Source organism: Monodelphis domestica, chromosome 2 (assembly GCF_027887165.1).
Source record: "Monodelphis domestica isolate mMonDom1 chromosome 2, mMonDom1.pri, whole genome shotgun sequence".
NCBI lineage: Eukaryota > Metazoa > Chordata > Mammalia > Didelphimorphia > Didelphidae > Monodelphis > Monodelphis domestica.
Genome location: NC_077228.1, coordinates 206567508 through 206582178, shown reverse-complemented (window position 1 = coordinate 206582178; position 14671 = coordinate 206567508). Strand labels below are relative to the sequence as shown.

Here is a 14671-nt window from a genome sequence, read left to right as displayed (position 1 = left end):
ATCAAAGGGGGAGAGAAAGCTCTGGAATTAAGTGGGACTACTGAAGACTTACTGTAGAAGGTGGGATTTTATTACTTAGAACTTGAAGTCAGGGAGGTAAGGAGTTGGAGCCAGGTATGAGGGAAAGCCAGAATAAAACCCTTAAGCTGAGAGATGGAGTGTCTTGTTGGTAGGAGGAGGGGGTATGACTTTGAATGCCAGAGAATTTTGTATTAGCTTCTAGAAGCAGTGGAAGGCTTGTGTTTAAAGAAATTCACCTTCGTGACTATGGAGAATGAATTGGAGTGGGAAGAGACTTGAGGCAGGCAGACCCATTAGGCTATGGCAAGAATCCAGACTTTTGAGATCTGAACTAGAATCCTAGCAATATCAGAGGAGAGAAGGGGATTTATTAGGCAAAAAAAGAAATGATGTAAAAGTGAAATCAATAAGCCTTGGTGACAGGTTGGATATGGGAGGTGAAGAGATAGTGAGGAATCCAGAGTGACCCATAGATTTTGAGTCTGAGGGACTTGAAGGATAGATAGTATTGACTTCTAAGAGGAAAGGTAAAAGTTCTATTTTGGACTTAATGAGTTTAAAATGTTTACTGCACACCCAGTTTGATGTTTGAAAGATTGGAGATCAGTAATGGTTCGGGGGCAGAATAGGTAGATTTATGATTTATTAACATAGATATGGCAATTAAATTCCATGGGAGTTGAGATCACCAAGTGATATGGTATGTAGGGAGAAGAGAAGAGCCAAAGTTAAAAGATGATCTGGAGGAGGAGTAACAAAAGAGACAGAGAAGGAAGTTACATAGGAGAGAATGATGTCCCAAATACCTAGAGAAAAGAAAGTATCAGGAAGGAGAGAGTGATCAACTATGTCAAAGAAAAGGTAAATTGAGAAAGAATAATTAGATTTTTTCAATTAACTTTAGAGAAAGCGGTTTTTTTTGTGGAATGTCAGAAGCCATTCATCTTTAAGGGTTTTATTCACACTGGGATTTGGATGGTGAGGACAAAATAGAATAAAAATTTTAAGCTGAACCTCAGGATAATATGGATCTTAAGATAAAGGCAAAATTGAAGCTTATGTAGATTTGAGGGAGGAGAGAAATAATGAAAATAATATTTAAGGAAATTGAAGTGTTGTGAAAGGATTTAGAGGTGGGGGACTTATGCTTAATTCCTGGCTCTCTTGTCTAAGGCCAAAAAAGTAGCAATCAACCCATTTCTTTTTGTGCCTTAGTTTTCACATTTGTAAAAACAGGGAATTGGATTTAGTACATTTTCAATAAGGCCCATTCAAGAGTTGTATGTATTTTAGAAAGACTGATTGGAATTAAAGTAGTTGTGGTATGCATGTCATGAGATAAGTGTCTATGTATAGTAGTAATTATGAAAATGAAGTTGGAGACTCAAGAGATTGAAAATTTGAATGTACAGTACTTTATGATGAATGTTTTCTCCTTTGAAAGAAATGAAGATGTTGACCAAAGATAAAGAGAGACAATGTTGAATTCCTTAGAATGGGGTAGTTAAGTTTTCAGTCTGCCTTCTAGAAGTAGACTAGCTGTCCAGGAAGAAGTCCAGGCCATGAAAGGCTGTTTCCTCCATTCTTACTTCTTTTCTTCCCTCTTTATTTAGCATGAAACCAGTTTTTAAAAAAATTTTTTTTTTTTAAGAGAAGGGAGCTTGTATTTCTACTCTCCTAACACTAAAAGAGAAGAAATTGGGTAATCTTATTTGTCTATATTAAGATATGGAGAGCAATAGGAAAAAAAGGGGGGGGCTGTATAATTCAGTATTAGTTCATTTTAAATTCTGCTGTGTTTATGCAACCTCCTGTTTATAATTTTTAGGCACCACATATAGTTATTTATCTAAATGAAAGACAGTTGTTACCCATCTTCCTTTCAGTAAAGTTATATATATCTTTTGGGTGTGTTGAAGTGCATTTTTGGACACAAGTTTATAATAAAGTATTTTAATGATCAATAAAAACAAACTATAATTGCTATTAGAATTGTTTTTCAAAAAATAGTATGCATGTCATAATCAGGGAGACTAGAAATGTGCCCATTTATTCACCTCTGTTAGAAGTTTTTCAGACAAAGTATGAGGTAAGAGGGAAAATAAAGCCATTCTTTTAGAAGTGAAAATTCATTTAAGACCAGCACAAGTTCCCCAGAAATGACTACAACAAGCTTCTGAACATTTGGAAAATATTTTTTAAAGGATCCAGCAGTACCTCATTTTTTAAAATTCTGGGTTTTTCCTGGCTCAGAAGCCAGTTTGTGAATGAATTTTGGGGAATTAAGCAGTTTGATTTGGATGGCTACTGTTGTTGCTGAACTTGTTTATTTCTTCTTTTTAGGAGACACCGGTCAGAATGGAGATGGGCAGCAGACCGAGCAGCTATTGTCAGCCGCTGGAACTGGCTTCAGGCTCATGTCTCCGATTTGGAATATCGAATCCGGCAACAAACAGATATTTACAAACAGATCCGAGCTAATAAGGTAGGGATTAAATGTGTCTGGTGTTTTTCCTCCCTTTTAAGAACATTTCTTTTTGACTTTTAAGTGGCTATTAAATATGTCAAGAAGACTGGTTAACATGATGTTCTGATGAAGCAGCTTAATTTGTTTAGTGTATTGCTTGGTATATTGCACAAACACTGTTGGTTTAGACATTAATATGGACATGTGTTTGGAACATTTTGTTCATTTAGGCTGACAGAGGGAGTACAATTATGCAAAGGGGCTACATAATTTAAGCCAATGATTATAACCTTCAGATGAATCAAATGTTATGATTTGTAACTTTGTTGTCTCATTATATGGTAAAGAAACATTATATGTAAGATATTTGGATCTTCATTATTCCACTTTTATATAATCCTATTTTATTGTTGGAAGTGCTCTCTTTTATTTCCTTTAGTATCGTTCATTATTATCCTATTCTATATTTAATCCAAATATACCTTTAAAACCAGCCTGGCAAACATAATTTTAAGCCTACTAATAATTAGAGTGGATTTTCACAAATTCACCTTTCTAGAGGGTTAGGCTGATAGAAATCAGTTATATTTATAGTTATAATTATGTTGCTTCATATCATTATAATACACAATTGTAAAAAGTTTGCATGTGTAAGAGACATCAACTGCTTTTTCTCTTGGGAAATAAGTCGTACTTGTAAGTGTACTACACAAATACATTTCCTGTAGTTTTCCATTCTTGAAAACACGTTTATTGTAGTGTTTTATGTTCAGATTGAATTTGAGTTGTGCCGTGATAAGTATAAAAAAGTGCGAAAAATGTGTAAGCTTGTGCTCTCAGCTAGCTCTGTCTTTGCTTTGCTATGTCATTGGGATCTCTTGCTTCTTTACCTTTTGTTTAATCATTAAGATTAATTTTAATCAGCAATCTGTTCAATTGGAGCCTACTGTTGTATGTAAAAGATAATAGCACTCTTGGTTCCTATTTGATAGCATTCTTATTTCAGTCAAAAGTTTAGAGAATTGCTAAATCTTGAAAGATAACATGAAGTTTTTCACTAAATTTAATTGGATTAAATCTATATTTAACTCTTTCCTTAGTTAAGGCAAAAATTCAAACTGTGACTTCTATACCCTTTGCTGAAGGGATCCATACATAGATACTTCATTTCAAAATAATTTATAGCTAAAACATTGTGGCTTCTTGTTATGATCATGTGAGCTTTCATTTCATTTCCAAAAACAGAATTTGAATTATAAAAGTTTATCCCTAAATAGTTCAAATATCAATTATCTATCAAATATTTATTATGTAAAATACATTTATACTTACCCTGAAAGCATAAGATGATGAAATATGCACCACCCTGTCCTTTCTGTCTCCTTTTGCCTTGCAATTCACATTATCATAATCTGAGTGTCTTAATTTTTAAGTGTTTATGATCAGTAATCAACTGATAATTTCCAGATTAGTGAAAAAAGGATTCTCTTCATAGTAGGAAGCAATTATAATGATCATTGGTCTCTTTTTCATTTTTTGTTCAATGAGATAACTTGTAAATCTCCAAAAATAATCCAAAGATTGGGAAACAACCCCAGTTCTATTTCTATTACTAGTTGGCTATATGATTCATATCCAAATTTATTTCATTTCCTTGCACTTCAACTTTCACCATCACTTCTCATTGTGAGAAAATGATTTAGGGATTTTTTTTCCATTTTATTGTAGCAGCATTTATCCTGGGAATCTTTAGAATGACATCTAGGAACTGGTTATTCTGGAATTGCTTTTGGCTATGTTGATAATTCTAGTCTTGTTTATGTCTGAGCTCTTATGTAAGCAGAGTGCCAACAAGAAGACAATATAATACTGGGAATATTACTGCCAGCTAATATGTTAACAAATGCTTTCTGTAATTGCATTTTCATACTTATCTATTATCCAAATGAGACACACTCTCCCCCCCCCTCCCCCCCCCCCAAGTACTGTCACTAAACCCTGTACTGGTCCAGATTGGACTAAAATTTTAAGAGTGGCAGTCATCAATTACTGAATTTAATACATGAAGGATTCTCTTCTCTCCTCTCCCCCCCCCCCCCCCCCCCATTTGTGGGCAGAATTTTCAATTTCATAATCTGCCAATAGATTAGGCAGGAATGGGCTTCTTTGTGAAGTTGATTGAATTTGGACTTTTCCTTTCACTAGCTGAATCTAAATATCATGGTTGATTATAGTGCTGTTGACCCCCCCCCCCAATTAAAAATACATTTTAAAACATTCATTTAGTAGAAAATAATTTATGCTTCAACAGTAGCAGCACTTAAAGACTGTATTTACTTCAGTGTCTTTACTGCCTTTCATTTGAATAAGGTTAGTTTTCCAAAGTCCTTGAGATGCCCTTTTTCCTACTCTGATTTGCATTTTATCTTTGGGAAACAACCTTTGCACAAAAATTATAGTTTTAATGGTTGCCATGGACAAGTGCAGTTGGTGTTTAAAAAAAACAACAAGCAAACAAAAAACATTCCTATGCTTTGGAGGGTAGTAAATTGTAGTTCCCTTATTCTCCACCCTCCCATCCCCCAACTCTATAAACCATGTTTAGAGTGTCATGCTGAGGGTATGAGGGGCGGGGGCGGGAAATGGTATTGAAGATTCAAAAGGCATTATGAGAATTAGTTGAGTATTGATGTCTCCTCAGATAAACAAAATGGGTATACCTTTCCCCCCTCCATTTAGTCAACTACATCCTGAAATTAATCAATGTGAATGGCTGAGGAGAGAAATAGGGTGTGTTGTGGAGTAAATTAAGTTAGTCTTAACAAAAGGACAAACAACTTGGGTCAACAAGAGACACAAAATGCCTCTGTTATATAGAAGCTAATATAAAGCATGTGACCATCCATCTTTAATGAAACTTATTTATGGTATTCAAGGTCCTTGAAAACGGTTTCATATTAATATGGTTGGTGATTGTTGATCAATCAAATTTGTGGATTTGTGCAACTAAAAGAGGAGTATGGAATTGTGTAATGCTTCCTTTCTTCTGAGAAGGAAAGTTAAAAGTAATTGTCATTTCTCTACCTCTGACTGAATTTTATTTCCTTATTAGAAGTTACTAAGTTGGAGTATTATAGATTTAGAACAAAATGAGACATTTAGAAGCTTTCTAATTCAGTCCTCTTTTTCATATTAATCTTTGAGAGACTTTAACATTTATTCTTCTCCTCCCCTTCTCCCTTTATGGTTTTTGAAAATGATATTTAGGCAGATATTTTTTTATATATCATGTTCTATCTTTCTCCCACCTTTCCTTGAAGCTGGTAGTGCCCGGGGGGGTGGGGGGGGTGGGTCGGGTAGGATGCTGGGTTTTCCCTCAGCAAGAAATTCAGGTTCATTCTGGTTACTTTTGAACCATTCTACCTGAGGTTATTCTTTAGGCTTGATTTGTGAAAAGACTTTTCTCATAGCTTCTGGCATATACAGAGGCACTATCATGGTGTGTTCTCTTAGATTAAAAAATCAGAGGTGATTTTGTTTTTGATTTCTTTTTAATAAAGTTTCATATTCTTGTGCCCCTTTCCTTCAGGGACTGAATTTATTATTGGATTTGATTGGTTACCTTATTCTTTGGATTTTGGTCTTCTGAGATTTTACTGAAGTAAAGCAGATTTCTGAATTCCTTTTGGCTCTATAATAACTTGGGAAAGTTGGTACATGGACCAGAGGAAATCTAAATCCCTTACCATTCATGTTTCCACCACTCTTTTTATTTTGTTCCTCTGGCACTGTGACAGTTCTGGAATATTATGAAGTATGCCAATGTACCTATTAAATACCATTAGTCCAATGCTGCTTAGCTGGGGGTGGGGGTGTTTTGGTTATAACCATAGCTCTATATTAGAGCTCTAATAAGTGGTCTTGCCCTGTTGTGACCTTCACACCTGCAGGTCACTAAATTCTTTTGCCATAAAAATGTGCTCGGAGGAAACCAAGTAATGGTTTATAGGGGTTCTTCTCTTCCTCCCTCCCACCCGCCCACCCCCCCGCCCCCACCCCCAATTTGATTTCTATTATTTTTTATACTAAGCTTTAGACTGCGTAGTGCTAAACTTAATTTACAGCAAAAAGTTGGCTGACAGTTCATTGTGAACAAGTGTTAGCATCTCTTTGAATTTTAGGCATTTAGATATATCTCCTAAAATCATTGTGGTAGTGGGAAGACGACTGGAGTAGAAGCCCACAGACCTTGAGTTCTGGACCTTGTTCTGCCACTAACTAGCTTGGACTTAGCTTCCTTCGACATTGTAGAGATTATTTTTAATGTCTTATTTCAATTCTTAAATTTTATCATTTTTTTCCTCTGGGGTGGGGTTAGTAAGCATCTGTAATCTTGAAGTATTTATAAGATTAACTAAAAAAAGTCTTTAATTCTTTGCTGTTGAAAGCAAGTGACTCTTCCATGCTTCTTTTCCCTGTTCCTTTCCATTTACTTGAAACCCCTTGAAGAAATGGCTTGATAGACAGCTCCATTTAAAAAATATTTTGGATTCTGGTTGATACTATTAATGCCTCTCAACTTTTGGATGCTACATGTTTTCAAGAGCTTTAACAGTGAACTAATTAGCATAATGAAGTCAGGTGAACAAGCATTTATTAAGCACCTATTACTTGAGAGAACAGATGGTAGAGCTGAGTATGTTAAGTTACTTACCAGCCACTGTGCTGAGCTCTGGGAATAAAAAGGATTTTGCAGCCCTGCATCTCCCCTCCCCCCATGCGAGGGACAATTCTCAAGAAGCTCACATTCTAATGTATATGTGGGATGTGGGGTATAACATGCAGACAAATATGTACAAACAAGTTACATATAGGACAAATTGGAGAGAACAAAAGGAAAACACTACCATTAAGGGGCATTGGGAATAAAGGCTTCTGAGGTTAGGAAATAGAGATAAAGGTGAAAATTCCAGGTGTGAGGGACAGTTGATAAAGCACTTGGAATAGGGAGATGGAGTATCTTGTGTAAGCAACAACAAAGAGTTGAGTGTAAAAAAAAAAAAAGAGGCCATGTTGTAAAGAACTTTAAAATAAAACCTGATAATTTTATATTTGATTCTGAAAATAATAGAGAGCCACTAGAGTTTATTGAATTGGGGAGGTGGTGACCTGTAAGAAGTCATTTTGGTGGTTTGGAAAGAAAACTATTGCAGTATTAGTGTGAGGTGGTAAGGACCTACATTAGTTAGGGTGGTGGCAATGTCAAAGGAGACAAAGGAGTATAGAAAAGATATATTGATATAAAGGTAGAATTTATAGGATTTTGTAACTAAATGAATGTAAGGGATGAAAGAATGAGGATTTGAGGATATCTAAAATTTGTGGACCTTGGATGACTGGGAAGGTAGGAATATTACCCTCCATGCTAGTATAAAGGTTAGAAAGAGTCAAATCTGGCCTCAGATGCCTCCTATGTGACTCTGGGCAAGCAGTCTTAACCCTGAATACTTAGGTATTACTGCTCTTCTGCTTTAGAATTGATACATAAGAATTGGTCCTTACATCAATCCTTAGATTTGGTGTCTTGTGTTTGTTTATTTGTTTATTTAGGAAAGAGAGGCATGGGACTTGCTGGGAAAGATAAGTTCCCTTAGGGATAGGTTGAGTTTAAGATGTGTACTAGGCATTCAGCTTGAGATGGTCAAAAGTATATGTGACCAAGTTGTATGTGAGTTTAGGCTGGATAAATAACTATGTATAGAGATGATAGCTGAATTTATGAGTTCACCAAATGAAGTAGTATAGAGAAAGAAGAGAAGAGGTTCCAGGATATCCCTGGGAGACCAACCATAGTTTATAAGTGTTAACTCTAGGTGAAGATTCAGCTATAAAGAGACTGAGAAGGAACAGTCAGCCAGCCAGGGATAAAGGAAACTATAGTCGTGTTAATATTGCTTGAGCAACTACTTGTTCCAAGACACTAAACACTGAATGAAACTCTTCCTTTAGGATGGTAATTTAAATGTCTACTAAAAATATAGTACAAAAGACTATAAGAAAGGTTGTATGACATAGCTAAAAACTTCTTGTCTTGTTGAAAACATAAGATTTAACCACACACAGTGAGTAAAGGTAGAAAATACATAAGACATTATATGGTCAAATACCACAAAATATGTGGGGACACTTTATAAAAGAAAACTTCAAGAAAGGCTTTAAAGAATGAGAAAAGTTTGGATTGATTGATATAGAGAATGGTTTTGGATGGGGGTGAATGTGGAAAGTCCAAAGGAGTAGAGAGGTTAGCATGGCACATATAGGAGGTAGTTAAAAGACCTCTGACTATAAATGAGAATAGTTATGGGAAATCGTTGTTAATAAAATTGGATAAATAAGGTAGAGTCACATTATTTGTGGGTAGAGAGGCTTAAATGGTGAGGTAAGAAATTTGGACTAAAAACTATGGGCAATGTGGAACTATTCTAGGTGTTTGAGAAAGATGAAAGTATTTTAGGGGAGATGATCCAACATTAAATTTTTCAGTAATTCCTGTTACTCTGGAAGGTGATCATCTTTACTTGTAACACGATTTTATATGCAAATTAAAAAAATATATATATATATATTTTTTTTCCTATCTCAGGCTTGTTTTGATTAGGTCATTTTTGAGAATCAGGCCCCACAAACAGAAGAAATTCAATTTTGAACTATAGAGTGTTTCTGGCCTTGTTCCTGATCTTTTACTTTGTTCTAAGCTCAGTTTTCTGAATGGGCATTGTATATAACAGCATCCCAAAGGGGACAACTACACTACCTCTCAGGAGCAAAGTTGTGCCCGCCCCCCGCCCCCCAATCTTGCATTTTCTTTTTTTTTTCCTTCATTCTTTCATCCCATCTCCAATCTAAAGTATTTCATAAGATTGTAAGGAATTTTAGAAAACATCTAACCTTACTTCTCATTTAATACATCAAAAAATAGACCATAGAGACCTGAGTGATCCAAGGTCATATAACTAGTTAGTGGCATAGACAAGGCTAGAATCCAGATTTCTTGACTCCCAGTCCAGTGTTTTTTTTTCCACTATGCCATGATTTGTAATCTCTCTTTGATTCTTCCAGCCATCTCCTCTGCTCTGAACTGTCCCTGCTCTTGCATTTCATTAAGTTGGACCCATCTAGGAAGTAAGTTTCTCCACTGTTTCTTGATGTTCTCTGCTTTCCAATTTTATGTTTGACCTTAGGAGGGCGTCCAAAACCTTAAATTATATTGAATCAATTCAAGAGTTTGAAAATAAATTGTGGTCATTGGGGACATAGTTTGAAGGCCCTTGGAGTTGTGAAGGAAGGTGGAGCAATTTAGTCTGTGATGTACATCTCAGTTGCTATTGGGATAAATTAAACAAAACTATGGATATTAGAACTCTATTAAGCTAATCCCATCTTGTTTTCATGAGGCCCTGGTAAAACTATCTTTGTTTAAATTGTTATGAAGTTTTGTGTCTAATAAATTCACCTCTACCTTTCCTGCCAAAATCGACTTGTGGCTATGTAGAGGAACTGTGTGATGTTCTAAAATTTTTTCATGAACTCTGTCTACTGGAAGATATAAGCTATTAATCTGGTTTGGGTGCTTTGTTTTTGTCTTTTGTGCTTAGGGATAAATACTAGTTTGGAAAATTTTAAAGCATTTTTTTTTATTGTGGTATTGCTGGTTTGTTTATATGTTGCAGAGACCATTCTAGTTCAAATGAAGATGACCATCTGTAACTGTAGTACTAAAACTATGTGACTTTGGTGCCTCTTTGGTAATTATCCATATCACCCATTAATTTAAATATCCATAGGATTTTTGTGTACTCAGATTAGAAAATATGGGAGTGTAATATAATCAATACTAAATTGTAGGATCTTTGTACCTTTGGCCTCAGGGCTGTGGTGTGATAATTACAGAGGGCAAAGAGAACTATCTTTTCATGTAAAGGACTGGAAGTTTGGAACTAGATGTAGGAACCTTAGTAGCTGAACATGACTGCTAGTAGACTTCTTGTTTGAATGGTTTTTGTGAGGGGCGGGGGAAACAACCTTTTGTGGGTATGATGAGTTTCTATAGTAAAGCATAAGGAAAATCATTATTCCCTTGGAGATTAACTATTGGTAAAAGTTTGTAACTTTAGTATTGACTGACTCTCTCTCTCTCTCTCTCTCTCTCTCTCTCTCTCTCTCTCTCTCTCTCTCTCTCTCTCTCTCTCCCACTCCCCCCTCCTTTCCTCCCTCCCCCTTCCTCTCCTCCCCCCATCTCAATCTTCTTCTCTTTTCTCTTTCTCTCTTTCCTTTCTCTCCTGCAGGGGTTGATAGTTCTTGGTGAGGCATCTCCCACAGAGCACACAGCAGTAGACTCATCCCTTCCCTTAAATACTGAGGTGAAGGCTGAACATGGGACTGACAGACTGGTAAGTACACAAGTATGAAGGGAAATGGGGATTGTTTGGGAACAAGTTAATGGTACTAAGTGGTAATTCACAGACCTGGTATATTCTCTGTTTATTTAGTTGTGTCCATCTCTACATGACCCCCATGGACTTCTAAAGGGTTTTCTTGCCAAAATACTGAGTAAATTGCTATTCCTTCTCCACTTGTCCCCATTTTGCAGATGAGGAACTGAGGCAAATAGGTGTTAAGGGACTTACATCTTCCTGAATCCAGGCCCGGTGCCCTATCCATTGTACCACCACCTAGCTGCTCCATATTTTCTGTAACTAAGAACTTTATGCTGACCAGAGGGGTAAGAGATCCATTTGAGTGCTTTGTCACTAAAAACTATAAGTCCTCGAACGTAGGCAGTTCAAAGTAACATTTGGTATGGTCATTATATAGCTGATTTCTGGATGTTGGAATAATTCCAAGGGGTCTTGTCCAGAGCAAGAAATTAGGATACCTGTCAAGCATGGGGATTGTTTGAGGTTTTCTGCCTTTTATCCTAGGATGTAGTTCACAGAAACAGAGTTAAGAGTTGGAAGAGACCTCAAAGTCCATCTAGTCCTACCCACAAATGAACAAGAATCATTTTTACAGAATATCCAATGGGTAGTGTATTGGGCCTTCTGACCATTGCTTAAGGATTTATATTAATGTAGAACTTATGATCTTCTGAAACAACCAATGTTTAAAGTTAAGACATTTTTCTTAAATTTCATCTAAATTCACTTTTTTGCATGCATCACCCCATGATCTTTCCTTTGATTGAAGAACAAAATCTAATCTCTCTTCATGATTATCCTTAAAATACTCAAGAAGTTGCATCTTGTGTTGTCATTTTCTTGGTTCAATATCCCCAGTCCTCCAAGCACTTCTTAACTGGACTAATCTTTAGGCTCTTCAACATCCTGTAAACATTAAAATTAATATGTTTCCAATTCTTTCTTTTTGTTCTACCTTTTCACTAATGGATCCTTCAAGTAATATCAACTCTAGTGTTCCCTCCAGAGATCTAGATTGCTTTCCAAACATTCCTGCTGATTCTATATGACTTGTCCATATAGTTTCAAAAATTTTGCTAGGAGGAAAAGGAGGGTGTGAATTACTCTGGCCATCCACCTTTAACTTGTTATATTGCCAGTCAATTTTATCTACATTCCACCCCAACCAAACCATCTACCCACCCAGAGTTCCTTGATGATATCCTTTAAATTTAGCTTTTCATTGGACTTTCTAAAATGTTAGTCCTAGAACTCTACAAAGTACTCAATGTTGTCTGATGTTGGGGGGAGGGGCGCAATGACAATGTATGTCTCTAATCTTGGGTTCTCTGATTCTATAGCCTAAGGTTTTATCTTTTTGAAATGGACGTCATTGTCATATGTAATGCCCCAATGAAGAAACTCAATTTACCAATGCAAAGCTGTTCCTTCTCTGAAACTTATTGACTTTAGGGAGTTTCCTAGAACTCTGAGAGGTTCACTGACTCGCCACTTAAGTGACAGCTTAGTGTTTGTCAGAGGCAGGACTTCAACTCTGGTCATCTGGACTCTATGGCTGGATCTCTAGCCACTACCACATACTAACTTTAATATGGTGATATGATAACCAAAATAAACAATGTACATTTCCATTGCATTAGTAACTTTAAGATGAACCACCATCTAGTTAGCAATGCCTTTCCATGTGATATTGTGAACTAGTTTTTTAACAAGTATAAAACTTGATGTTTATTCCTAATATTTCATCTTGACAACATTTTATTTAGCTTGTCAGAATCATTTTGGATTTCAACTTTGACATTTATTATTCCAGTTTTGTATTATCTTTAAGTTATGCCAGCTCTATCTTTAAGTTACTAATAAATGATAAATATCACAGGGTCAAGCACAGATCTTTGGAAAACGCTTTCCAACTTGGCATGTAACCCATTAATGATTTTCCTTGTAAATAGCTAGCCATTCAATTTCCTAGTCAAACTAAAATAATATAGCCCACTTTTTTCCATCTTCTCCATATGAATATCATGAGATTTTTGCCTAGTATATTGCTAATATTTTATAAAATTTTAATAGCATTTTTCTGATTTTACTATTTTCTAGCCTAGAATCCCTGACAAAAAAAAGTGTTCATGAAATCTAGAACTAGGAGAGACCTTAGAGGTTGTATATTTCAAACCTTTTATTTTATAGCTAAGGAAATGATAAAATATTTGCTAGTCTTTAATGATCTAGAATTTCTTGAACCAGTTGAAGTTCACAACTTTGTAGTTTGCAGATTCCATTCTAGTCTTCCATTTCGGAAATCATGTTGTACCTCTCATTCCCTACTGTTTTTCAAAGTTGACTGACAGTGTCTGAGTAGTAGCATTTGCCCTTTCTTTCTCCTTCCCTTTTTGTTTATTGTTTGTTTATTGCTAATAAACCCCGATATATTTATAATAAATGACAATTTGAATTAATGTTCAGTTAAAATGTCACATACAATGTTGCAGCAATAAAAGAATGTCTATTCCTTTGTACCTCTTGCTGAAACTGCCATTTGGAAATTATTTTCCAATATTTCAAGCCATTCAGGGTTTTTTCCAAGGCTGCCCTGGCATAATAATACTTCCAAAAAGCCTGTGCATGGCTTTGGGTGAATAAATAGATTCTGTTAGAGCTCTAAGGAAGCACAGGCTGGTTATGAGAAGAATGAGTTAATCATCAACTATCTTGTCTATGATCTAATCCATACATACGACTGGTTCAAGTGGCCTGGCTTTCTCAAAATTTAATATTTCTAAGAGACCAGTTATCTGAAGGCCAAGGGAGCTTGTGGTTTGGATTCTTGGACTCCTTCTTTCTCATTCATAACTCAACATGGTGGGAGTTTTCCTTCTTGCAAATTTTATCTCCTGTGAATTGCTAAGAAACATAGGGCTAGAGTCCACCAACAATAATCTTAGTTCACAAATGAACTCTCATCATTGCTGACATTCTCTGCATCCTCAATGTCCATGAAGTCCAGAGAAGCAATTGTAAGCTTCCCTTGCTTTGTCATCCTATCCCTGCTGTCTTTCCCCTTACTTTGTCTTAGTAACAACTATAAGACTAGGCAAATAAGATAAATGATTTGCCCAAGGACACACAGCTAGGGAGTGTCTGAGGACAAATTTGCACTTATGTCTGTGCCATCTAGTTGCCCCTTTGTCTGTTCTTTCAATACTATAGGCCTGAGGAGTTGGTATTATGAACTCCCTAGTTTTTCTTACAATCTCCTTTTTTTTTTTTCAGTTCAAATTACCTACTAGCCAACTTTTTTCTCTTTCTCAGGCCAGTGATGATTCTATTTGATAGAAAAAACAGAATCAAAAGAGCTGAACATTTGTGCCTTCTTTCTGTCATAAGTTAACTCCATTCACCTCAAGTCCATGCTGGCAAAACTATCTTTCACTGACTAACCTTGGTATTGTAAATTTTTAATTTTCTTAACATTGTTCTTATAAAATTGTACTTCATTTTTACAGTCTATTTTACATTCTTTCATCTTCTGTACATTTCTTTAAAAATGCTTCGGTTAATTAATATCTCATACATTTACATTGTTCATTTATGGGTTCACTTCCTCATCACTATTTCTGTGTCTTCAGAATTTAATTCTTAGAACATTTCTCATCACTTCTTGGCTGTGACTTACCCTATAGAATTTTAATTGATAGGCTCCCAT

At 35.8% G+C, this 14671-nt stretch overlaps 1 protein-coding gene across 4 annotated transcripts in view; it reads left to right on the top strand.

The window, feature by feature from the left end:
- Positions 1-14671, top strand: part of KANSL1 (KAT8 regulatory NSL complex subunit 1) — a 210101-nt gene that overhangs the window by 156796 nt on the left and 38634 nt on the right. For all 4 annotated transcript variants that reach the window (XM_007482517.3, XM_003340299.4, XM_001368421.4 and 1 more), the window contains 2 exons: positions 2365-2506; positions 10834-10938. In XM_007482517.3, the coding sequence (XP_007482579.1) occupies positions 2365-2506; positions 10834-10938 (247 nt within the window). The remainder of the gene's footprint in view (positions 1-2364; positions 2507-10833; positions 10939-14671) is intronic.